The sequence below is a fragment of the Chlorocebus sabaeus genome, chromosome 11 (assembly GCF_047675955.1).
Source record: "Chlorocebus sabaeus isolate Y175 chromosome 11, mChlSab1.0.hap1, whole genome shotgun sequence".
Classification (NCBI taxonomy): Eukaryota; Metazoa; Chordata; class Mammalia; order Primates; family Cercopithecidae; genus Chlorocebus; species Chlorocebus sabaeus.
This window is the reverse complement of record NC_132914.1, coordinates 67,090,926-67,118,142: the sequence shown is the minus strand read 5'-3', so window position 1 is coordinate 67,118,142 and position 27,217 is coordinate 67,090,926. Positions and strand designations below refer to the sequence as shown.

The following is a 27,217-nucleotide window of genomic DNA, read 5'->3' as shown; positions in this document are numbered from 1 at the left end:
CTGAGTTTGCCTTCCTAGGAATGAGCTTAGGTTGTAGACTCTCCTAGAAGAAGGAGGATGGACCTTGGAACTCCTGATAGAAAGAGAAAATTCTGTCTCAACTATTCCCAATCAGCTCAACTAGGGAATGGGAAAATACTGGAAACAAAGGAGAGAACTAATTATTTGGCTGCCACAGGAAGACATTACCTACACATTGCCACTCAGGAATACTTCTTTTTGAGTGTTCTAGTGGAGGACCACATCCAGAAGTTATATAGCTGCTTCCGGAGGGTAACTCCATAAGCCCCCACCGTGGCAGCCTGGTGACATGATCCCAAGGCGGTACCCCGGGACTAATAGCTGTGCTTATACTCCTTTCCTTTCATGACAGAAAGTTTATGAAAACAAGCGTTAATTTTATTTTAATAATAAAATACTTAGGTTTTCTAATAATTTACTTCAAAAAAAGGACCTCTAAATTGGCCCTATTTTATTTTTTAAGTAATTTATTGGAAGACTTCAGTATTTTATTATTAAAAATAAATTTCTCAGCAAAGTAGCAGGATACAAAGTCAACACACAAAAATTAGCTGCATTTCTATACAATAACAATGAGCAATCTGAAAAGAAAACTAGGGAAAAAATTCCATTTACAATCATATTGAAAAGAATAAGACTCTTGTGAATTAACTAACCAACATGGTAAAAGATTTGTACAATAAAAACTACAAAACACTGCTGAAAGAAATGAAAGAAAGCATAAATAAATAGAAATATATCCCATGTTCAGGGATTAGAAGACTTAATATTGTTACAATGTTAACACTACCCAAAGTGATCTACAAATTCATGCAATCCCTATCAAAATCCCAAAATTGTCTTTTGCAGAAATATAAAGACCCATTCTAAAATTCACATGATATCTTAAGAGAACCTGAAAATAGACAAGGAAATCCCAAAAAATAAGAACAAAGCTGTATGATTCATACTTCCTGATTTCAAAACTTACTACAGAGTTAGAGTAATCAAAACAGTGTGGTACTGGCATAAAGACAGACATACAGACCAATGGAACATAATAAACAGCACAGAAATAAACCCTCATATATATGGTTAAATGATTTTTGACAAGGATGCCAAGACCATTCAATGTGAAAAGGACAGTCTTTTCAACAAATGGTGCCGGGAAAACTGGACATCCATATACAAAAGGATGAAGCTGGCCTCTTACCTAACACAAATATTAACTCAAAATGGATAAAAAACATGAATGTGAAACCTAAAATTATAAAACTCTTAAAAGAAAACAAAGGGCACAATCTTTACAATATTGGATTTGGCAATGATTTCCTGGATAGAACACCATTGGCATAGGCAACAAAAGGGAAAATAGGTAAATTGGATATCATTAAAATTTAAAACTTTTGCACATAAAGACACTATCAAGAAAGTGAAAAGACAACCCACAAAATGGGAGAAAATATTTGCAAATTGTATATCTCATAAGGGATTAACATCCAGAATATATAGAGAATTCCTAAAACCTAACAACAGTAAATAATCCAATTCAAAAATGGGCAAAGGACTTGAATAGACATTTTCCCAAAGAAGATATACACATGAAAAATAAGCACATGAAAAGATGCTCAGTATCACTCATCATTAGGGAAATGTAAATCAAAACTAGAATGAGATATCACCTCACACCCATTTGGATGGCAACTGTTTGAAAAAAGAAAAAAAAGAAAATTACAAGCATTGGTGAGGACTTGGTCAAATTGGAATCTTTGGGAACTGTTGGTGGGAATGTAAAATGATATTGTCATGTGGGAAACAGTATGGTGGTTCCTCAAAATTTTAAAAATAGAATTGCCATATGATCCAGCAGTTCCACTTCTGAGTAAATATTCCCCCCAAACTGAAAACAGAATCTCGAAGAGACATCTGAATACTTACAATCATAGCAGCATTATTCACAATACCTAAAACATGGAAGCAATCCAAGAGTTCATCAATGTATGAATGGATACACAAAATGTGAATAAAGCTGAAAATTACTCAGTCTTATAAAGAAAGGAAATTTTGATACACTCTGCAACATAGATGAACCTCGAGGACATTAACTTGAATGAAATACGCTAGCCACAAAAAAAGAAAGAAATGCTCTATGATTCTGTTTATATGTAGTCAGAATCATGGAAACAAACAATAGAATTGTGGTTGCCAGGGGCTAGGGAAAGTGAATAATGGGGAGTTACTGTTTTACAGGTACAGAGTTTGTGTTTTACAAAATGAAAAAGAGTTCTGGAGATGGATGGTGGTGATGGTTATACTACATGATGATCGTATCAAACATCAATGACCTGTATGCTTAAATATGGTTAAGATAATACATGTTATATTTCGTGTATTTTACCACAATAAAAAAAACCTGGGAAATAAATATATAAATAAATGTTTCATGATATACCTCTCAAGTGAAATGATAGCCTAGGTGTGGGAGAGAGACTGAAGAATCGCTTCCAGCAAAGATATGTTCTTGGGAAGCAGGAGGCAGTAAGTCAACTTCTGCCACTCTGCTCATGAAGCCCTAGGCTGAACAGGCCTCCCAGACCACGTCATCTAAGTGTTTGTGGTACAGGGGCTGGTAGGTGGAAGATGGTGGCAGCGCCTAACATGAAAAGGCATCCTCTGCTTTGCTGCTCCAAACGTGGCTTCTGACCAGCAAGGTTGGCAAGATTGGCAGCACCTGGAGGCTGGTTGGAACTACAGGATCTCTGGCCTCACCCCGTTCTTGCAGAATCAGAATCTACATTTTAATAAGATTCCCAGTGATGCATGTACACTTTGGAGTTCAGGGAGCATTACCTCCATTAACTGACAAATTATAAATTAGTCTCCACTCAAGCATCTCTCCCCATGACTACAAAACCCTTACATCCATTGGTCTTTCCTCTCAGCATCAAATGTAATAATGCAATATAAAACAAACCAGCAACAGAGTGCATTTGCAAACCTTGCAAAAATGCAGGATTTCACAGAATCAATAGACGTGGTATTAGGGAACTCCTCAAATCATACACACAGCATCCACAAGCAAGAAACTGGCAGATTTAGACCCATTACCAAATGAAGAGGAGCTAATCTACAGGCATGATGGCATTCCTTCAAAAGAGAATGATTTGAATATCAAAGAATTAAGAGAGGCCCTTGGGAAAAAATGATCAGGCCCATGAATATCTTTGTAAAAATGGCCCACTTTATGATTATACTGTAAAAGTCAAACACAGTTTTATTAAAAAACACTAAGCTCAAAAATTTCAACACTTCACTTACTCTTTAGTCATTCTAAGAAGAAACACATTGTGTAATTATAATTTAAGTTGCATTACATAAAACATGATGCATTTTTCATAAGTTTATTACCATTTTAAAAGATGAAGGCTAATTAAAACTTTTTGTCAGTATTTATTGTGATGTTTGGCTCTTGTTTAAAATGCATTCATGCTTAGTGGACTTTCCTAGTGCCAGTTTTTCTCCAACAATAAGACCTGCTAAACTGGAATTCTTACTATTGCACATGCATTTTTCTTTTTGTCGTATGGAACTTCTTTTTGGTGATCATGATCAAATTGAGTATCAGTTATAAGATAGTTGATACCTACTCACTCCACAGCTCAGTGAAGAATTATTTTAATGTCCCACTTCCTAGTTGGATGTTTCAGCCCATTGTTCTATCACAGAAGGGGGTTTATCCCTAGACTGATAGCTTATAGCAGCTGATATCTTTTCAATGATTACCTTATCCACCATGAGGAAGTTCTCCAAGGTCTCTCCGTTTTTGCAGGTGACATCACCAACTTCTCTTACGGCTCTGGGCAGGATTTCTTGCACCTCCTGGGCAATCATTCCTATATACAAACACTCCACAGGTTTAATCTTCAAAGAAAGACTTTTCTGGAGAAAATCCTCACTAACTCACTAAGCTTTTGCTTTGATCCACAATGAATTTTCAGCAAAGAAGGAATTTTGAGCCAAGAACCACTGTAGGATTAAAAGTGGGAGTGTTTTTGTTTGTTTGTTTGTTTTTTGAGACTCTGGGCCAAATATTGGAAAGGGGGAAGTAAGTGCCTTAAAATTCCTGTCCATAGAAGTAAAGGTGGGGCGTTAGCTTGATTTCCTGTCTTTTCCTATAGGAAGCCTTTGCCCCTAAAATATTCCTTCCTTCTTTAAGATTGGAGTATAAACATCACTTTGCTTACCCCTTCTCTTACCTACATCCGCTTACCCTGCCACCTTCTCCCTCCATCTCCCAACTGTCAAATGCCGTTCCTCACATAGGTTGAGCTGCCACCTGTCCCTGAACCCTCAGCCCATGAGCAAGAGGACTTCAGTGCAAAGAAACTATATAGTCAACCTACTCCACCAGTGCCTTGGGGTGGAGGAGTGGGGGTGTTCAATAAAAATGACACAGAAATTCTTTAAGCTTTCCTGTTCTAGTGACTATGAGTTTCCCAGAGAACAAGTTAGATCAACATAGTGTTGTCAAATGCCATAGCACATAACCTCAAAATAAAGAAAAAATTAAAATTTTAATAGTTGGCAATACAAAATGAAAAGGGGAATTTGTGTGTGTACCTGTTTGATGGGCAGTGTTTATTCCCATTGCAGATGCAAATTCAGGTTTGTAGTCATATTCAACAATTCTCATTTGGGCTATTCTTTTCAGCTGTTCATTTGTGTCAACCTAATTTAATTAAAGAAGAGCAGATTTTACTCACATAGATATTTGCTATTCAAATTAATGCCCAGAGTGACCCAGAGACATTACCGAATTGCTTTTGGACATTTTGCTGGAGATAATTTCTTCAAGTGGATTGCAAGTCAGGATTACCCAACTGCTGGCCCTTCAGGACCCAGCCACCCACCTTCCCCAGAACACCCTCCCCCACACCACCCGGCCAGCAGGGCATCCTCTACCTGCAATCACTGCTCTCACATCGTTAAAGGCTGTCCCAACTGTCACTATGGGGTCCTAGCAAAATGAGAACAATCAAGACAGTACAGTGAACTTGCCCTAAAGCTAAATGTGTTTGATCCAAAGGATACCTCTTTAAATTGAGAGATTTTGTAAATGAATTGATAGTAATAGCAGAATCTTTTTTTTTTTTTTAATGTCTTTATCTGACAAGTAAAAAGTTGGCAGCCCTGTGTGAGTACCCTAAATTTTCTTTTGGAACATAATAGAATTGTGAAACCTGTGGTGTCTTGGCAATTAAAAATAAACTGCCTGGGCATTCATCCATGTGATAGAGGAACCAAAAACGCTTTTTGTTGTTGTTGTTTTAAGAAAACCACTGTCATGGGCCTCAGCTCCTCCCTTGACACACTCCCTGAGGTGGCAGCAGAGCCCTTCCACCATCGTTTAGGATTCTCAGGCCCTTCACTAGCTGGGCTGGTTGTGAAAGACGGTGACTTGGTGCTTAATTGGCTAAATGGATTAGCTTTACTTTAGGAAGTTATTCCAGAGTATAATTCTGAGTTTACTGCCATCATTCATTCTTTGTTTTATTCGACTAATATTTACCAATCACCTTCAACATATCATGCACTACTAAGTGTTGGGACTTAAAAAGTAATTGCCTTGAGCTGGAGGCCATTAACCTTAGCAAACCAACACAGGAACAGAACACCAAATACTGCATGTTCTCACTTATAACTGAGAGCTAAATGATGAGAACACCTGGACACATAGAGGGGGGCAACACACACTGGAGCCTTTTGAAGGTGGAGGGTGGAGGTTGGAGGGTAGGAGGAGGGAGAGGATCAGGAAAAACAACTGATGGGTACTAGGCTTAATACCTGGGTGATGAAACAACCTGTACAACAGACCCCCATGACACAAGTTTACCTATGTAACAAACCTGCACTTCTACCCCTGAACTTAAAAAAAATGCCTTTTAAATTTTGTGGTCTAGACAGGAAGACCCACCTGATAGATACATACATAATCATATGTGATTATATTACAGTGTGAGAAACACAGTACAAGGATGGAATTATGCACAGAGAATCGTTTCAGCTCTGAGGAGGTGTTGAAAATCTTCTCGGGGAAGTGTAAAGGAAGGCTCCCTAGAGATGATGAAGCCCATCCGATATCTTGGCTTATTCCAGTTCCTCAGACAAACTCTGCTCCTTTCACTTCCCAGACTTTGTTCATACTGTTCAGACTCAAAAGCTCTTCCTTCCCATTCCCCTACCTTCTTCTTCACCAGGGCAAGCATTGCTCCTCAGAGAAGGATCTCTTGACCTCCAAGTCCAGGCAAAGTTCCTCTGCTTTATGTGCTCATAGCACCAGTTCTCCTTCGTAGCAGGAGTCACAATTACAAGACAACTAATTGTGTCAACCTCATTCTTTGTCTTCTGCTACATCACATATACCCCGTGAGGGTGAGGACATATTTAAGGTCATGGTTCATCACCATATCACCAGTTTCTAGTACAATTCCTTGCATGTTGTAGGTGCTCAACTAATAATTGTTAAATACATTAATAACCTTAAGCGTTAGGGAAAGATGTAAGGTAGGAAGGGAGGGGGAAGGATGAGACTAAGACAGGAATGCTAGCCAGAGGGAACACCATGAACCAAGGCCCGAGACAGCAAATACCCTGAATGACATCTGTGCATCCAAGGCAGAATTTGGCATTACTGGACTGGAATGGTTAAGGCCAGAGCGGGGGGGGCATTGCAGGTCATACTTGGAAGGAATAGTCCCAATCCCATACAGCCCTGTGCATGTATCTATCACTGTGAGCGCCTTCACTCAGTCAACAAATATTTATTGAGTAGATACTATGCGCCAGATGCTGTCCTAAGCACCAGAGATTCAATGAGTGTTTCTTATTTGGAGCTTAAATTTTAGTAAAAGTTTCATTCCTGAGTTTTATTTATCTCAGGACCTGCACAGTACCGAGCAAAGTGTCGGACATGTAATGGGCACCTAAAATTTTTGATAGAAAAAAAAGGAATAAAAGAATGAAAGTATTGAAGTGGTAAGACAATCCCTGACATGAAGAGAATTGAAGAGACAGGGTCAATCAGGAGCCAGCCTGGACTGGCCTTGCACTGCCTAGGCCCTACCCAGTTCCTCAGCCATAGGCCCCTGGGAGTCCTATGCCCACTTCCTATTTTCCCCTTTGTTCCTGCCCCACCCGCAGGGCCCCCAATAAAGAAGGAAGCAGAGGCAGTGTTGGTTCCTTTGCAACAGATGAAAAGCAGAGGAGAAAGTGTCCTCATGCAGGCTGTCCAGGCTACAGAGAGGGAAATGGTCCCTGGTTTCTAAACTGGATCCTTGAATGCATTTTCCCTAAGACATATTGCTAGACATAGTGTTAGGTTCTCTGGTACTACTACCATCCTCTAGACAGATTTTCAACCAAGAAAAATTTTGAGGGTTACTTGGAGATCTAAACATTTTATATGACAATGTTCCTCAAACAAAATGCTCTTCTAATTTCTGGACTTGTAGATTTCCCAAAGCCAAATATAAACAGCAGCCTGTATTGCATGATCCCTCTGTGTACACTTGGCCTAGGGAAAACACTTGAGGCAAAGGGTGTGCCTTCTTTGAATCCTCCCCAGGAACCCTACCCAGGCCAGCACTTACTGCTGTGCCTTGCTCTTCAATGCCTGTTGAGTAAGAAACTGAAAACTGAATTTGGGCATCTGCTTTGAACTTGCCCACAGAAGTTTTGGAAAGTTTTGACCATGAATGCAAATAGCCATCAGCATCATGCTGCCTCACACCCAAGGTTTCTATAATATATCATTAGTTCAAGAATTGTATCATAGAGAACACCTTCCAGTCCATGGGACTCAGTTTGTTCAGGGAAGGCTATCTGTCATCGGGTGATGGCCCACAGCCCAGCTGCAGTCTGAACTAGGAGCAGCTTAAATGACACCTGCTCACCCAGAGCAGAGGAACTTCTGCATTTGGCTCCTGGCCCTGAGGGAGACTTTGCATGTTTGACTTTCTTGAGCTTTTTTCATGTCTACTTTTGTCTTCCACTAGCACACGGGTGGTGTGGTTAGGAGAAAATCAAAACAGCCTTTGAGCATTTCATCTTAATGAATTCCTTTTCTGGCTTGAATTTTTAAATATCTTGCTACCTTTTTTCAACCTTCACCACAGAATTTGACTGATGCATTCAACTCTCAACTTCCTCATGTTTTTGGGCATTGACATTGAGGTTCTTCACGTGCCTTTAGTGTTCAGCATGTCCTTTCACCCCTAGTTCTGCTCAGTTTCTACTGTCAGAGCTACATGTCCTTCCACAGTCTGCAGTCGCATCAGTAGACATGATGCCATTGGCTGGGCAAGTTAAGCTGCTGCTCTGCCCAGGACCTCAGTTGCAGAGGTTTCAGTCGTATCTGCGTCATCTTCTCCATGTCTTGGATCTGTGTCCTGTGAGCATCAGAGATCTCCCCAACCAGGACTTTGTAGACAATCATGTGCTTAATATCCACAAAGCAATCTGTGTTTCCTGAGTGAGGAAACACACAGGGCAAAGCAGCAGCCTATATCCATTTTCCCCAATTGTAGTATTAGGCAACATATTTGACCACTACATTTTGTAGCAGCTCATCCATTCAGAAGCCAACTGTGGTTAGAATGCACCATTAAAGAATAAGAAATTGCTTCCAGTCCTATGCATGCCATCAAATTGACCACGTGTCAGATCCCCAGAGTATTTGAAAAAAAGGCTCTCTTTGTTGCAAAAACTAAGTCAGGAAGAGGTGAAGATGAAATTCACACACCTGTCATCAGCATCACCAACATTACCATCATCTCCCTCATCTCTGTAGTAAATAGTGAATTGGGACAGACAAGATTTCTAAGACTATATATCTCAAAAATGTGCATAGATCTATTAAAACAAATCTGCTAATATGAAATCATTTAATAAATAAATCACATGTAATTTTTATTTTGTATAAATAGAAAATAATTTCTATTTGCTTAGACTTGTCTAGCTAAAAATTATCTTACATATATGAGTTTAGAAAAATCTCTTAACCTAGGTAAAAAGAATATGAGCATTTCCTGTTCACGGACAACAAAACAGAGCCACAGATTGTCTCTGGGCCAAAGTTCCTGGGCTAGTGGTTACCAGAGTCAGGACTAAACTTTTAGTCTTCTAACCATGGACCAGGATTTTCTTTATTCTATCATGCTGCCATGAGCAGGAAGGGGATACAGAAATTTCACACTTAAGAGCCTGGATTGAAGTGACATTTTATTTATACAGAGGAGGCTTTTTAGAAGGGATGTGAGAAGTTCTCCGGAAGCTTGTTATTTTAAGACAATATATTTTCTTCAAACCAAGAAGCAATATTTGAAGACTTTTGGTAAACGAAGTTCTGTGTTAAGCCTGGTGGTAGCAGGAAGGGTTGTACAGGACTTTTCTCGCTTGTTATATTCAATATACATTTTAATAAGACTTGGTAGTGAATTGTATAGCCAATTGCAAGGATAAATTTGAGTTGGTGTGACCTGAAATGCAGACAGATGATCTCTCTCTAAAGTTCAAAGGTGCAATATCTAGGACCAATATCTGCAAATGTATGTAAGAACTCTAGCTCTGCGTTCCCATCTGGCTAGTAGGTCACAGCTCTTCTAATATGAACCGCAGCTACACAATCAGTATAAAAGTCTATGATTACAACCATTCTTTGGAATCCTCTAAGCAAAGGAGGACATTCCTTGGCTGGTTTAGGAAAACCAGTGCAGATTTGCACTGAGAAAGGAATGCAGTCTGGAAGAGGGGCTAATGGTGAACAGATTAGGACTTCTACTAGCTAAAAAGGAATAAGGAAAGGAGAGAAAAGGAACTTTTAAAACACAGCTTCGCAAATGCTGTCAAGAGAAGTAGTATGAGTGAGATGATGGGGAAGTGGTAGAAGCAATGAATGGGAAATAATTAAATGGCAGAAAAGTTGCAATGAGGTGTTAGTAGCTGGCTAACGGATTGGAACCTTTGTTAGTAGCTGGCTAACGGATTGGAACCTTAATCCTTATCCTTATGGTCTACATAGCAGTTGTAGCTTTCCAAGACAATCCAGTTCAACTGGTTAAAAAATAAAAAAGAGCCAAGGGTGTCAGGCAGGCAGGCACCATTTTCATCTTACAGCTGAAGACACTGAGTACAGGGAGATTAAGCATTTTATCCAAGGTCACATAGCTGGGGAGAGCCCAAAGCGGAGGAGCCATCTCCTGATGTCTAGGCCTGACTTGCAGTTACCTCTGGGTAACTGCCTCTCCACAGAGGGAAAAGGTCTTCACTCGGAACTCTTGGCGATGAACTGACCAAGTAAGGGATGAGGAGGAGGAGCTTCTCAAGAGTTCCTAGAGAAAGGAACTGGGGAAGATAATGGCCAGTAGGGTTGGTGCCAGGGACTCTAGAAGGAAGAGGCTGGAGACATCCAAGAGAAATAGGAACAACTGGACTGAGACAGTGCTTGGAAGATGAGTGGAGAGACGGAAAGGAAAGGCAAACTCTGGAAGCTGACAAAGTGTGGGAGGAAGGTCAATGGCCTGTGGAAAATAACTGAGAATTGCTGCCTGTGAAGCCAATGACATGCTGTCCTTGCCCACTGCTCCTGTCAGGTAAATTCATTCTCTCAGGGAGGAACTGCTTTACAATTTCAGCAGAGATGCCCAGCAGCTCAGTCATCATTTTTAAGCATTGTGTTCATCTCACACCAGTGGGTGACATGTAAAGATGTGTGGTACAAGGTGTGTCAGAGGCCAGGAGCACCCAGCACACCTGACTGGGGTGTCAGAGGAGGGGCCCAGGGCCTGACTCTGTGCTCACCTCCTGGATATTCTGCTTTGCCCGGCTGTCAGAGGGATGCATGATGGTCCCCATCACTTTCATGTTGCCACAGACAACCAGGGCTTCGTCCGGCGCATCTGTGTTGATTCCCACTCGACCGTGACAGACAACAGATTCTGGAACTTGTCCTCGCTGCCACAATGCATCACTGTCATTTTCAAATTGCCCAGGGTTAGAGGCCTGGAAAAATACATAAATATATTACAATTAAAGTTACAGTAGCAGGAATAGATGATCATGTTAGTGTTAAGAGCAAAGGCAAAGTGAATATTATCTAAGTCTTTCACAAGAGAATCCTGTATTGAGTGGGACATTCTGACATATCCGACTAACTCTGGGGCCCAGAAGAGCCAGGGAGGTTTCCCTAACCACTCTGCCTCCCCACTAGCAGGAGCTCTGTATACCCTGATTTGAAACATCCAATCTCTATTGCATCTATCTGGAATTAAGAATGTGATCAGTTATACTAGGTGGATGATAAAGAAGAAAATTTAAAATGGCTATCTTTTCAGGAATAGTCATCATCATCATGATTTAAAATCAGAACATTACATCAGAAAATATTACAGATGTACTAAATCAGATAAATAAAAATACCTTGCATTTAGCTAGCCCTATTATAGTTTCAGAATGCTTTTATATTTGTGATTTCATACACAAGTGACAAGCAAATTATAATACAAATATATTTAATATACATCAACTATTCCCTAAGCACAGACGATACTAAGGAAGAATAATAACAGCTACATTTGTTGTGCGATAATTCACAGTGCAATTATATGAGATATGTACTATTGTACTCATTTTATTGATACTGACACTCTGAAAAGATAAATAAATTGCCCAAAGCCACAAAGCTAATAAGTTCTGGAGCTGGAACTACAAGTCCTCTGATTATTAAATAATGATTTGCCTATTTCATGGCATTGCTTAGAAGTAGTCCTGGCAATCTTCAAAGAAAATCCAAGTGAAACCATTGGACTAGATAAAGTTCTGCAGATTTTACTCTTAAATAAAATTATTTGTCAAAGAATGTTCCACTGCACTGCATTCCTTCCTCCCTGCTTCCCTGTAGCCACTGAATTTATTCCCAAATATTTTAATGTAAGCATCTCTAAATACCTCAAAATCCTCACAACAAAATTAAATTGTCTTTAAAATTACAATGTATTTTTATGATTGAGGCAGGTTGTCACAACTTTAGACAAACAGTTGCAATCCTGATTATCTAAAAAGTCAGTACTAATACTTGACTTTTTACCTTTCTGGTGGTATATGATACATTGCAAGCTCAGCACCTGAATATGCGTAGATTTTTCTCTGAAGACTACTCAGGAAACCAATAACAATGGTTTCCTCAAGGATGGAGCCTGGGAGATGGAGAAACAGTGGTAGGAGGAAGATTCGCCTTTCACTATATACTATCTTGGTATTATTTGAGTGTTTTGCCATATGCATTTGTTACAATTTTTAAAATAATCAAAAGAAACCACAAAGTTTATTTCTTAGTTTGGGTTTAATGAACTTTTTGATGTCTTCAATTTCCTAATTCAATCCTAAGTGTCTGAACCCTGAGCTGCTTGGAAGACTCAATCATTGATACTTGATAGACAAAAGCAGTGAAAGAGGCCAGGTGTGTGGTTGCTCACACCTGTAATCCCACCACTTTCGGAGGCTGAGGTGTGTGGATCACTTGAGGTCAGGAGTTCAAGACCAGCCTGGCCAACATGGTGAAGCCCCATCTCTATTAAAAATACAAAAATTAGCAATGTGTGGTGGCATATTCCTGTAGTCCCAGCTACTTGGGAGGCTGAGTCAGGAGAATCACTTTAACTCAGGAGGTGGGGGTTGCAGTGAGCTGAGATCACGCCACTGCACTCCAGCCTAGGGGACAAAGGGAGACTCTGTCTCAAAAAGAAAAAGCAGTGAAACAATGTAATGTAAAGTAATGGGGTGGGAGGGGGTAGTGGGGAGTGGGGGAAGAATATAAAGTAAAAACTTTGAACATTATTTGTGTAAATTTACTTGAACAAAGAGCTTTTCTGCAAGGTCCCTAGAGCCCCTTGGTTGTGAATGGCAAATTGGCTTTGACTCAAATCCTTTTACAGCAACCAATCAACTAAATCCAAAGGTACACCACATAAGACGGTGATGTATTTTTCTCTATTTTTGAACATAATGAGCCACTTCAAAGAAACAAAATAAGACAGTGATGAATTTTTTTGTAATGAGCTTTGGGATAGTTATTATCTTGTTGGTAACTTGATACTGGAACAGCAGATATAAGTAGATTTAATTTTTTGGAACAATTGCAATATTCTCACTTAGCTTTCATCAGATGAAAACTCAAATCCCTAAAATATGTTCACATTATTTTGGAAAGGGCCACAGATTCACAACATTCTAAATATATAGCTCTAGGAAGAATTCCTCATCAGTAATGGGATATGTTCTCAAAAGATTTGTGAACTTATTTCCCTTCTCTGGAATCCACAACCTTCATGTGTTAAAGCAAGCACAGTATACTACCTCTTTCTGGAATTATGAGTTTGTATTCACATGTGACCCAATAGTGGCTGATGGATATCAAACACCAAAACAAATTCATTAAAATTTCTAAAATACTTTTATCGTTTGTCTCATATTCTCTTATTTAGGGAAGAGACCCAAGCATCCTAGTCTATGTTATAACACAAACTAGCTGTGTGACCTTGGGGCAGTCACTGAATCCTTCTGTACTGTGTCCTCCTCTGATGAATAAAGAATCATGTCTCCTTTACCCACCTCACAGGATTATTGTGGGATTAAGTGAAATCATGTGTGCATGAACAGTTTGCAAAAACGAGGATGAAACGCCTCAAAGTTATTCTCGACACACTCTCCTGGGCACAGCAGCAGCTATTTAACCTATAATCGCTTCATCTGCTCTCCTCAGCAACGCACCTGCAGAGTTGCACAATTCCGGGGGACGCCTTTCATTAAAAAAATACAATGTAAATGGCGCCCCCTGCAGGTTATTCGAATAGAAAACAGCATCAGCTGCAATTTGAGGCCTGTGCTGAGCTGGAAATGAAAAGCTGGGATTTGTTTTATCATCATTTGGGATTCGAAAGCAGCAGCCAAAGAACCAATAGAAGAGCTTGACCTGAGGAAGGCAGCTCTTAGGAAGCCCATTTTTGCGCCTTTTGAAAGAGTTACAGAAAAAGGACCTAGAAATACTCTGCTGGTGCTGCTCAAAGCATGGTCTGCAGGCTAGCAATGTCAGCATCTCCTGGAAGCCTGTTAGAAATGCATATTCTCAGGCATCCCTGACCTGAATCAAAAACACAGGTATCTGTGTTCTTACAAGCTCTCTGGGAATTCTTATTCATAATACAAGCTTGAGAACTACTTCTTTATGCCATGTACTCCTGGTCATAAGTTGCCCTTCTGTAGTTGACAGAAAGATCTGTTGAGTTCAAAACAGGCATTAATCCATAAACTGTTTTCTTTGAGTAAATAAAAATTCATCCGAACTCCAAAAGAGGAATGCGTGTGTCTGCGTTTGTGTGTGTGTGTGTGTGCATGTGTGCACATATGCATTACTAGATCATCTTTCCCAATCCTAGGTTTGGTTTCCCACATCACGCACTGTGATTTGCAGAGCAGTAGAGGAAGAATTCTTGGGGACATGCCCATTTCTATTCTTCTGGAAAAGAAACTGGAATAATTTATTGGTTTTCAAAATGAGGAAACCCTAGAGTGTCTTTGAAAGGCAGACAAAAGTAATCATCCCTCCTGCTTGCAACACTGCACTCCAAACCAAGTTTAATTAAGTATTTTAGAAGGAAAGTGGGGCTGAGAGAGAAGAGCCCAGTCATTAACAAGGGGAATCTGAAGGAACTCCTCTGGGGAATGCTCCCAGAAACAAAGACTCAGCAAATAAATCTGTTCTTTGGAGTAAGCCTTAATTTTCATTAAATTGGTCAATTTATACTACAGGACCACAATATACTGCTAAAGCTGTTTTGATTGGCAACCCAGAAGAACAATTACTGGGTCCTGCCCACCATTCTCTCTCCAAGCAGAATTCTGACAAGCTTGGTCTCCTGGATCCTTCCTGGCGGCCTGGAACTCACCTAGATCTAACCCTCGTACAATCACCCTTACCAAATAGTAAAATGTCAATCTCTGCCATTAGGATGAGTGGTCTTAGGCCACAGAACAAGTCTGGATTTGCTTAAATGCAGTTTTCATTTCTCCATTTAATGTGGTCAGAGCTTATAATGTCTTTGTCAAATTTTTCTTCCCTTTCTTCATTCTGGAGCTCAAACTAACAGAACCAGGCCATGGCCTAAGAGGCCACATCTGGCTCTTTTGTAGAATGTTGGCTGGTCTGCCCTTTGCCTGACCCATTTGTATGCACCTGTATAGGCCCCTCTAAAATCTCAGGTGGCAGAAAATGTATTCTGTGGACATTTCTAAAACTCACTAATTCAAACAATAATGCCATTTCTTAAACAATTAGATAAACCAAAAAGTCTGCATTCATTTTCACTTCTGTGTTTTACAGTTTGAATGAAATACTATCAATAAGATATTTCTAGTGGGGGGATGAACGGTTGATGTTAGTAATCCTTTTCTTCTCGCTGTTAAGGTAACTTCTGTGTTATCCAGCACGCTTGTAGAATACGGTATTCTCTTTAACCAAAATTGTGTCTGGGAGAAAACTATCAGATTTGGAATACAATCATTTTTTAAAATAAAAATTTAGTGGATAGCATGACATCCAAACTGTGCTGAGTAAATTTAATATTTTTGGTATTCATACCAAATATGAATTATGGAAATTTCAACTTCTCAAAGTCATCATTATGATCTCATTATCATTGTTCTTTGGATTTGAGGAGGTGCCAAGTAACAGAGAGTTTTTGGTCAACAGAATGCTAGAGAGTGGAGCTCCCTCCCTCTCATATTGCTGTTGTGTGGACTCGCACGGCAGCTGCGTATAGCTTTGCAGGAGCTGTCAACAGCAAATGGAGAAACCTTGTCACTAGGTAAATTATTCCAAGTATGCAGGTAACTAGCAGACTATCTGTCTCAAGCATGTGTTATACAGCTCCAGAGAGTACTGTCATGATATCTAATCTCTGCTAACTCTGAAAAGAATGGCATTATCTGTCTCTATTCCTTCCTAAGAGAAACAATATGCAACCTAGGTTTCCAGACTTTACTTTAAATCAGATTTGTTAGCACAGCAAGGCAATTCCAGATTACATCAAATAAGATGTCAAAGATGGCCCTGGCCCCTGCAGAGGGAATGGACAGCCACCTCTGTGATTAGCTTCTGATGCAAGGAGAGGGCCCCACCTGCCTCTGCCCCAGAGGATCCTCATTTGCTGCAGGTTACGTCAGACCCCACAAAAATGCAGCCTGGGGTGTGCATGTCCTTCCCCAACCCTGGGATTGCTGAACACATAAGTGTTTTACCTCATTTCTATCATTACTTCATCTCCATTACAACATTGAGACATAGTTAAAGGATTTCCACTAATAAGAGGCTTATTAATTTTAATTGACAAAAGGAATTACAGAGGCCCTTTGTTTCAAAACAGTTCGACATGGGCAAGGAGAGATGCCATTTCCCCAAACGGGCAGATCTTCTTCTCTTCCTCAGGGCCTCAGGTTAAAGCCACATACATGGGCAGGCCCACAGTGAACACTGTTCTCTAGTGGAGTTTGCATGACCTCCCTGTACCACTTCAAAGGTCCATAACAACGCAGCCCCTCCCAGGGCTGCCAGGCCTGTGGCTACCTGTTACTTCATGCCTCTGGTATTTTCAGTGGTGGCCAGCCTGAACTCACACAGCTGCAGCTGCAGCTGCCAACAGCTTTATGTTTTGTGGCTGCCAAGACTCCCCTGCAGAGCTGTGACCAATCATTCATTCAGCAAAATGTGCTGAGCCAGCCACTCCTATGTGCTAGACAGTGGCCCAGATGCCCTGTACCACCAATCACTTTTGGCCTGGAATGCTTTCCTACCACTTTCCCCACCCTGTGGGCTTTAGGGTCAGAGAGATCCAGGCTCCATTATTTACAATCCGTGAGATCATGGATTAGTTACTTAGCCTCTTAAGCCTCAGTTGCTCTGGGTATAAATAATGTAATGTGAAAGCATAACAAGGTAAAATGATGTCATATGTAAATTGTTTAGCTCAGTGCCTAGAACATAGAGTAAAAACCAGAGTTTCTCAACCGCAACACCACTGACATTTTGGGAGCTATAATTTTTTGTCGTGGAGGTTGTCCCGTGCATTGTAAGGTACTGAGCAGAATCTTTGGTCACTACCCACTAGATGCCAGCTGTGACAACCAAAAATGTCTCCAGACATTGCCAAGTGACCCTTGGAGAACAAAACTGCCCCGGTTGTGAACCACTGTGTGAAAACTAAAATAATAGTTTCTGCTATTACTATCATTATCATCGAAATAGTATATTCTAGCACACCACTGAAAATTCAAATTCCGCCTACATGGGAGGAAAGCATGTGGGATCCAGAAAAGTCAGAGAGAACTGAGCTTACCCTTACAATGATCCTTTCGGAGATGTGGGCAGACAACAGATAGAACTGGTCTTGGTTAGCAGCATACAGTCCAACCACCAACATGAAGTATCTAATTCAGAGACAGCAGACCAACGCCAACACATCAGGAATGGAGACACAATTCGTACAATCAAATACCACCCAACAGTTGATCAACAGTGAACTTATCGAGAAGAGTTTGCCTATTTAAAGACTGCCTTTTCCCTTCTGTTCTAAGTCGTCCTGCAGTGAAACAAGAGAGTAGTTGATTCCCTTGCTATTGTTCTGGGTCAGCTCTTTGCCCAGTTGGTGGTATTTGTGAGCTGTTTTACAGGCCCCAAAAGAGCAGGAAAGCAAGCCACCCTGGGGAGATGTCCCAGGAGGGGTCTGGGGTCAGCCTATCTGTGCTGATTCAGCACAGGCCTCTCCACGCTGCAGTCCTGGGCCCTCAGCACAGCATGGCTCACAAATACAACAGGAAGCCACCTTAAAAGTCTCTTTGTTCAGAGCCACAGAAGCCACATGGCCTGGGCCTTAATGGAGGCTGACTCCTAGGGTCTGCCTCACCACATTGGATCCTTCCCAGTTCAGCCTGCTCTTGGCCATGTATCCTATGCCTTCAACAACCTCAGGGCTTGACTTTAGCCAAAGACTGAGACCTCCCTTTCAGTTGCTTCCAAGGCAATTTTCATCACTGTTATTTCAATTACCTCTTCATATGTACCACTGATGAGACAGTTTTAAGACTAGACCACTTCTTAAAAGTCAAAATTAAAACTACCTTCTTCAAAGAAACTTTTGCCCTAAGAACTGCATGAAAAAACTTCACCAGCTTCTTCTGTAAGACTCCTGTTCTCCTAGAGAACAAGAGTTTCCCTCTGCATCTAAAGTAAATCAGTAAGAGTACCGTTATCATTATTAGTATTAGCTACTATCAAGAGCTCAGTGTGTCATGTACCAGGCTAAGCAGTTTACCTACATTAGTCTATTTAGATCCCCAAAACAACTTTATTGGAGTAAAATATTGTTATTGTCTCTATTTTACAGAACAGGAATATGAGTCTCAGAGAGGTTAAGTTATATGCCCAAGGTCACTCACCTAGTAAATGCCAGTATAAAATAGTCAAATTCAATTCTATCCAGCTCCAAAACCTATGTTCTAAAACCAACAGTTCTCAAACTTGAGCATTATCAGTGTCACCTGGAGGGTTTGTTAAACTACAAATTGCTGAGCTCCATCCCCAGAGTTTTTGATTCAGAGTTTTTGATTCTTCAGTAAGGCCCGAGAACTCACATTTTAACAAGTGTCCATCTCTGCTAGTCCTGGAATCACACTTTGAAAACCACAGGTTTAAATCATGAAAACAAGTTATTTTCTTTTTTAATCAAAAAGGTCATAGCAGAACTTCAGGACTAGAGACCAGCACACTGGTTGAGAAATGCAGTCAGTCCTCAATCTTTGGGTGGCAATGAGACATAAACGTGGTCACTCTAGAAAACCATGGAGGGAATTGAGCCAGGCAGAGATAGGGCAGGGCAGGAAGGTGGGCATTGCAGGGTATGGGTGTGGGAGAAGAAAGATGTCCACAGGTAAAGGAGAAATGTTAATAAACTGAGAGTCAGGGAAGGGAGGAAAGTGGCTTAGAGGCCCCGTGTGTTGGCTGGTAGCACCAGGAGGATCAGAGGGGCCCCAGGAGGGCACTTCCTGGACAGATAAAGTACCCAGCCACACTGCCATGAGCACAGTGGCATCAGTACCTCTGGTCTGGATTTGGTTTTCCCTTTTTTCTCATATTATTTGCTGTGGTTTCACTGAAGTGTAATCGTCCCAGCGTTACTTTGGTGACCTGGTCAGCCAGTAGGTCAATTCTAAAACAGCAAAAAACCAACAGACTATAAGAGAACACCAAATCTCTGATTATATCTTATCCACTTTCAGACTCTCAACTATGCTTGGTTCCCAGTTCTCACCACACTGGGAGAACAGTTTATTCTAGTCACCAATTATTAACTGCTATCCACAGCATGGTCAGGAATAGCTGCCAGGAAGGCCGTGGAATATCTTGAAGGGTAAGAAATGCTCAGTCAGCAAAAGCTCAAGCCTGGAGTTTCCAACTCAGAAGGGCCGTATGCTCCATATACCCAGCATGGTTCCTTTTACCTCCACAATGGGGAAAGAAAATCTTTCATTTGTGCCGCTGCCACTGTTGTGACAGCATTCACCTCTTGACTGAAGCAATTTAGGTCTCGCATGAATGCCTTTGCACGCCCTTCACGTATTTGCCTCTCCTAGCCTAGCAGTGGGAGGCAGCTTCCTCCAAAGGAAGGCCACATACACCCTGCCCAGGCAAGGGAGAACCAGACGCACCACACACATTTAGTGCTGTGTTTGTACAAGTGGCTTCTGGACTGTCTGGGCCACGAAACCATCTTCTTCTCAGTCCAAAGGGGGTTGACTCAGGGTCAAAACCCTGAGATGTCTCCACTGTATCCCAGCCAAACCAGTCAAAAAGCAAATCCCACTCACTCTAAGTCATCCTACAGAGAGGACTCTAGCTTGGACTGCCATTTTGCTTTGCATACTACCAGCTATATATGCTTTCTATATTGGAATCCATTCCGCAAACTATTAACATGGCTTTAAAGAATAAGAAAAAATGACTTCTAAGTACAGCATGGACATACAATCTTGAAATTAATTCAATCAACGTCATGCTGATTTAAATGAAAAATTAAAAGAAAGATCTAGCCATGATTTATCTCAAGGAACTAAAGTTCTTACTAAGGTTGTTAGCAAAGTTTTTAGCAATAAACGACATAAAAATAACAGTGGTTTAAAAATTGATCGTTTTATAAAGAACGTTTGCAACAGTTTCAATGCATAGTACAACTCTATTTTTGTTGATAAACATATATGCATAATGTTAACATTAATACTATATTAATGGTAGGGGCGCTGTGGCTCACACCTGTAATCCCAGCAGTTTGGGAGGCTGAGCCAGGCAGATCACCTGAGTTCAGGAATTCGAGACCAACCTGACCAACGTGGTGAAACCCCACCTCTACTAAAGATGCAAAAAATTGGCCGGGCGTGGTGGCTCATGCCTGTAATCCCAGCTACTCCGGAGGCTGAGGCAGGAGAATCACTTGAACCCAGGAGGCGGAGGTTGCAGTGAGCCCAGAGTGTGCCACTGCACTCCAGCCTGGGCATCAAGAGCAAAATTCTTTCTCAAAAAAAACAAAAACAAAACAAAACAAAAACCTACATTAACATTATTAATTTGGATGCTGTGGTAGGTTTCATTTTAAGTAAGCAAAATAAATTAGATAATAAATAAAATTATATATATATAAAACAAATAAATTAGATGTTTATTCACAAAATATTCACAAAGGAATTCAGAAAATAAATTCTTACTTAACAGGATTGAAAATCTTTTTGCTCCTATCTGCTTGGGACTGTTCAATAGCAATTATTTGATTGGTGGCTTCTACCTGTATGAAACAACAAAAAGTAAATTAATTATTTCATTAATTAATTTATAAAAATGTTAATTCGCAAAGAATGTTCGACTACTTAAAAAGTTTTTCAAGGCATCATCCTAGGCACTGGGCAGGAGGAACAAGTCACTGAAAAGACACATAAGACAGGAGTCCCTACCTTAACACAGTGTTCTGTTGATGAGGAAAGAAATAAATACCTGTGAAATTAAACAACGAGAACACAAGACAGCAGAGTATTTCAGGTAGGCAGTGAATACAGAGGAGGCTAGAAGATGACTAAACATCAGGGGTAAGGCAGCTTCTTATTTACTCATTCATTCTAGAAGTACTTATGGAGCACCCACTATGTACCAGGAACTGCTTTAGGCATTAGAGATAAGAACTGAACACAATTAACAAAATATCCTGTCCTTGGGGAGCTTACATTCTACTATGAAAAAACAATGATGTACAAAATAATAAATAAGACACAGGAATTAGCATTTATTCAGCATCTGCTACCAACTCTTCTTGTTCTGTGATATTGGAAAGGACTTGTGAGACCAGCCCTGTAATATACAACTGTTTGTTACAATATTCACATTGTAACAAACCTTTCTAGAAAGCAATTGGTGGCCTGTATCAAAAGTTTTAATAATATTTGTATCTTTCATGTGTAAATTCCCCTTCTGGAACATATCCTTATGCAAAGGTGGGTTTACATGGATGTTCACTGAAGTTTTATTAACAATAAAAAATGGAAAATAAACAAAACTAATAATAATAAAGGAATTAATACGATGCATCCATACAATGGAAAACTATATCATCTTTGTGAACAATATTTTTATGGGGTCCTTAATAATATCATACAATGTGATGTTCACAATATAGCACTAGCAATATGAGATTAATTTCAATAACAGAAAAAATGAGAAAAAAAATAGGCTACCAAATGGTGGATCCCAAATACAAATGAATTTTATCTCTTTTTCATACTTTTCTATTATGTTCCAAAATTTTCACAATGAACTACTATTACATTCATATTCATAAAATGAATGTCTTTTTGTTGCTTGTTTGTTTGATGTTTTTATGTATTTTTGTTTTGTTTTGTTTTTAAGAGCTCAGTTTGGTACAAGAACAGTTATGCATGCAGTAGCCAAACCTTAGTGCCTAAGCCCAGGTTAGCTATCAGAATAAAATATGTTGGCCAGGCACAATGGCTCATGCCTGTAATTCCAACACTTTAGGAGGCAGAACCAGGAGGATTGCTTGAGCCCAGGAAGTTGAGGCTGTAGTGAGCTGTGATAAAGCCACTGCACTCCAGCCTAGGCGACAGAGCAAGACCCTGTCTTAAAGAAAACAAAACATCAACAAAAACAACAAAATATGCAGATAATGAATGCTCCTCCCTCTTAGGAACTGGATATAAAGTTACAATTTAAGAAATACTTTTTGATCACTCAGAAGTCATATTACCTACATTCTGAACCCAGCTCTATCATTTACTACTTTGGATGAATTGTATAACCTTATTGGTCCTCAGTCTCCCCTCTATTAAACTGTAGAGGAGGGGTATTGACTAAATTAGTGGCTCCTTGGCTTTTTTTTGGGTCACAGATCTCTTTGATAATCTGATGAAAATAATGGATCTACTTAATATGGAAATGCATCAACATCAATAAAAATAATCAAAAATACATTTAGTAAAAGAATTGCAAGAATATTCACTGAAAACTATAAAACTACAATTTGAAGTGAGGCTGTGCCATTTTCTGAGCCCAGGCTTATGAAATTGGCATCTTGGCTGGATATGGTGGCTCATGCCTATTATCCCAGCACTTTGGGAGGCCGGGGCAGGAGGGCCACTTGAGCCCAGGAATTCAAGATCAGCCCAGGCAACATAGTGAAACCTCATCTCCACAGAAACAGCCAGACATGGTGGCACACACCTGTGGTCTCAGCTATTTGGGAGGCTCCCACTTGAGCCCGGGAGGTCAAGGCTGCAATGAGCCATAATCATGCTGCTGTGCTCCAGCCCGGGTGACAGAGCAAGACCATATCTCAAAGAAAAAAGAAAGAGAGAAAGAGAGAGAGAGGGAGAGAGAGAGAGAGAGAGAGAGAGAGGGAGGAGAGAGAGAGAGAGATGAAAGAAAGAAAGAAAGAAAGAAAGAAAGAAAGAAAGAAAGAAAGAAAGAAAGAAAGAAAGAAAGAAAAAGAAAGAGAGAGAGAGAGAGAGAGAGAGAGGGAGGGAGGGAGGGAGGGAGGGAGGGAAAAAGGGACATCTTTCACTTCACTTGTCTTGCAATGTTTATTCTTAGAACCCAGTCACCATGCTGTGAAGAAACACAAGCTATCCCATAGAGCAGTTCACATGGAGAAGAGCTAAGCCCTGTCAGTTAGAGCCCCATTTGAGCTCCAGCTGATGGCCAGCCCAAACTCAACAGGCATCTGAGTGCTTCTTGAAAATGGCCCAGTTAAGCTGCCCCAGTTGATGACTTCTGAACAAAGATGAGTTGTCATAGTCACACCCTGACCCAGTTGCAGATTTGTGACCAAAATAAAGGACAGTTATTCTTTTAAGTCATTTTGGGATAGTTTGTCATGCAGTAATAGACAACGGAAACAAAATAAATGTTGACTGATGTAAACTGAACTAAATAAAAGACACACCTTAATGCCAAAAGCTTTCAAGTAAAACATTTCTATTGGCTTTAGGCCCATCTCGGTTTCAACAAATTTTGGACTTCCCCAAACTTGGACGTGAATGGTTATCTGAAAATGATTCTTCTTTTGGCAAACAAAAGCTTCATCTGCTGGTGAAAAATTAAATCCTTTGTCTGTTACAACTCGATAGCCCACATCAGGTCTATGAAAAGAGAAACCAAGAAACCAGTTTTACAAATGTTTTCTACATATTTATTTTCGTTAACAATACTAGTTATATAAATGTTTCAAGAAAATGTACTGTGAAAAGTGCCTTTTGCTATATTTAATCAATTGATTTCTTAAATTTTTAATAAGGAAATAAAAATAACATTTCAAAACACAGCTGGCTATTTCCCAGCTTTTTATTTTCTCACAAAAACGTACAATCTTTTTTTTTTTTTTTTTTTTGAGATGGAGTCTTGCTCTGTCCCCTAAGCTGGAGTGCAGTAGCATCATCTTGGCTCACTGCAACCTCAGCCTCCCGGGTTCAAGCAATTCTCCTGCCTCAGCCTCCTGAGTCGCTGGCACTACAGGTGTGCACCACCATGCCCAGCTAAGTTTTGTATTTTTAGTAGAGACAGGGTTTTGCCATGTTGGCCAGGCTGGGTTTCAAACTCCTGACCTCAAGCGATCCCACCCGCCTCGGCACCCCAAAGTGCTAGGATTACAGGCATGAGCCACTGCACCCAGTCAGAAGTATAATTCTTGCCAAATGAAAGCATTATTTTTTCAGATTGCCTTTCCCCTTTGTGCTTTCTAGACTTTTAATTTGACTCCACAATACAATAGAAAAATGTAGTCTAGAATTTGAGAAGTCAACACATTACTTAGACTTGTGAAATATCTGGGGTAGAATTAATCTCTTTTCTCCTTTAGGAAAAAAAAAAAAAAGTCTCAAAATTTCACCAGTAACACAATATCTAAAAAGTCACTTGGATGAAAGAATATTCAGCCTATTGATGATCGTATGAAAAAGCAGACTTAGCTTAAGAATAGCTTAGACTAGGAATAGCTTTGAAATCAAATCAACCAGAGCCAGTTACACAATCGATTGGAAACCTGTTTTCACTAGAGTATAGTCATTTCCTTTTTATTCTCCCAACTTGGTAAAAGCACCGAAAACCTACCATGGTGGTTACTTCTGCAGAAAGAAATGGGATAGTGTCAGGGTGGCTAATCAAATTTTTGCTTTATTGGTTTTAACACTGCTATTTCCAATAGCAATGCTTTGTGTATATAAATTGAGCATTCCAAATCTGAAAATCCCAAATCTGAAGTGCTCCAAGATCCTAACTTTTTTTTTTTTTTTTTTTTTTTTTTTTTTTTTTTTTTTTTTTTTTGTTGAGACAGAGTCTTGCTCTGTCGCCCGGGCTGGAGTGCAGTGGCATGATCTCAGCTCACTGCAACCTCCGCCTCCTGGGTTCAACAATTCTCCCTGCCTCAGTCTCCTGAGTAGCTGGGATTACAGGCTCCAGCCACCATGCCCAACCAATTTTTGTATTTTTTTAGTAGAGATGGGGTTTCGCCATGTTGGCCAGACGGGTCTTGAACTCCTGACCTCAGGTGATCTGCCCGCCTCGGCCTCCCAGAGTGCTGGGATTACAGGCGTGAGCCACTGCACCCAGCCGATCCAAAACTTTTTGAACACCAATATGATGCTCAAAAGAAATGCTCACTGGAGCATTTCAGATTTCAGATTTTTGGATTAGGGTAAGTATAACACAATCTTCCAAAATCCAAAAGAGTTCCCAAATCAGAAATACTTCTGATCTCCAACATTTCAGATAAGGAATATTCAAACTGTAATAGGTTTAATAAAATAATTCTAAAATGTTAATAAAAAGAAAACATATTAAATGTATAACATTATCAAATAGAGAATATAAAAGTTGAAAACTTCTTTGGTGAATTTTTCCCATGCATGATGAAAATATGCAGCAGGATTTTTAATTCATCAAGCTTCCTAAATGCGGGTTTCTTCTCAAGAAAGAAGCTCTCCACAAGCAGAGGAGGGCAGTACTCACTGCTGTACTACTGTACAGATCTATGCATCCTGGGATCTCAGTTTGGATGGCTGCTATTATGATGAATAACACAGAGTTTCTAAATTTTCGTCTAATTCCAGAAACAGAAAAAATTAATGGGTCTCTTGGGAGAAGAGTGTTCATGTTCTTTGCACCTCCCCAATTGATCAAGTTATTGAGTCATTGATTACCCTGAAGAAGCCAATCAGTCAAAGGCTTCACAATCACAGTGCCTGCCAGCAGCAAAAAGAAAATCCATTGAATGAAGAATTTTATAAAGACTACACGTTTTATGTCATCTGGAAACTTCTTATTGACTCAGGTTTCTGCTAATTTGTTCATCTAAAGGCTAGATGGATAAACAATATAGATTTTACTACCGAGGGTAGTAAGAACTGTCTTGGTTGAGAATAAAAGGAGATTTTTGGTGATGTTTTATGCTTCACTGTCAAAAACTCTGAAAAAAAGTACAGCTAAGATATGAGCATTAGGCTGAAATTTAGGGCAGCAATAATCAGAAATGGAATCAATCAACAAGAATTATACTGTTGACGATTATTCTGAACCTTAAACACCAACCTCTGATTATAGAAATCTGCTTACCTAAGAATGGCAATTCTGCTTTTGATATCAAAAGTTAAGTATAAAGTCAATTAAACTAGTTTTTTTAAAAGTTCTTTGATAGCATTGAAACATTATTCCGAAAAAAACTGATAAAATTTTAATACCCTAACTGTACTGTTTTTAGGTAACTTAAGAAAATGATATTTTTGTAACAAATTAGACCTAACCATATAAGAAAAGACGGGTGTTTTTCTGTCTCATTGATATAAGTAGTGAAATTAGGAGGGCCTGAATTCTAATCTGGGTAAATATTGCCTTCCTTTTTTGCTTAGGAAAAGTGAATTATGACTAAATACTCAACATAAATCTGCCTCAATACTTTTGAGTTGATACTATCTGTGTTCTCCTTTCTTTCCACATCCTCTGTGTTCTTCATTTTCTTCTAGATTATTGGAGCCAAGATAGGCTATTCAAAAAAACTTAAAAATGTTTTCAAATAAGAAGAGAGATAACACTTACCTTGAAAACTTGATCAACTTGATGCATAGAGCCTTGGAAGCAGTTAAGTTTTAATTAAAACATTGAGCCTGCATGTGACAGTTTCATACCTCGGTGCTCATATTTCATATAGAACGTGGAGTATTCCCCAAGAGATAATCTAATGAAGGCCAAGCCTCAAAGCCAAAACCCATGGACCCCTCATTTCTTTTTCTAATTGCACACAGTAGAAAAGACACAAAGTCATGACATTTCAATGATACAATGAGCAATGAGCTTCCTTTAGCTTATTAAACATACCAACTCCCAAAGTCTGTTCAACTCCCTAGATTTTGTTTTAAGGAAAATATTTCTTCCCTCTAGTACATCCACCATAAAAGCCCTAGTGATAGTTTTACTGTATTTGAAATTGGAAAATTTTAAAAGGCACTCAAGTTATAGCCCAGTGAAAATTCTAGAAAATTTAGGTAGGTAAATTACATACTAAGAAAT

General features: G+C 39.8%; 1 protein-coding gene across 1 annotated transcript in view; it reads right to left on the bottom strand.

The window, feature by feature from the left end:
- MYRFL (myelin regulatory factor like) overlaps positions 1-27,217 on the bottom strand; it is a 116,222-nt gene that overhangs the window by 37,260 nt on the left and 51,745 nt on the right. The window contains exons 7-13 of the mRNA XM_073021308.1: positions 23,604-23,799; positions 20,863-20,939; positions 19,203-19,313; positions 17,445-17,535; positions 10,858-11,058; positions 4,621-4,729; positions 3,784-3,893 (exon numbers count right to left, since the gene is read on the bottom strand). Of these exons, the coding sequence (XP_072877409.1) occupies positions 3,784-3,893; positions 4,621-4,729; positions 10,858-11,058; positions 17,445-17,535; positions 19,203-19,313; positions 20,863-20,939; positions 23,604-23,799 (895 nt within the window). The remainder of the gene's footprint in view (positions 1-3,783; positions 3,894-4,620; positions 4,730-10,857; positions 11,059-17,444; positions 17,536-19,202; positions 19,314-20,862; positions 20,940-23,603; positions 23,800-27,217) is intronic.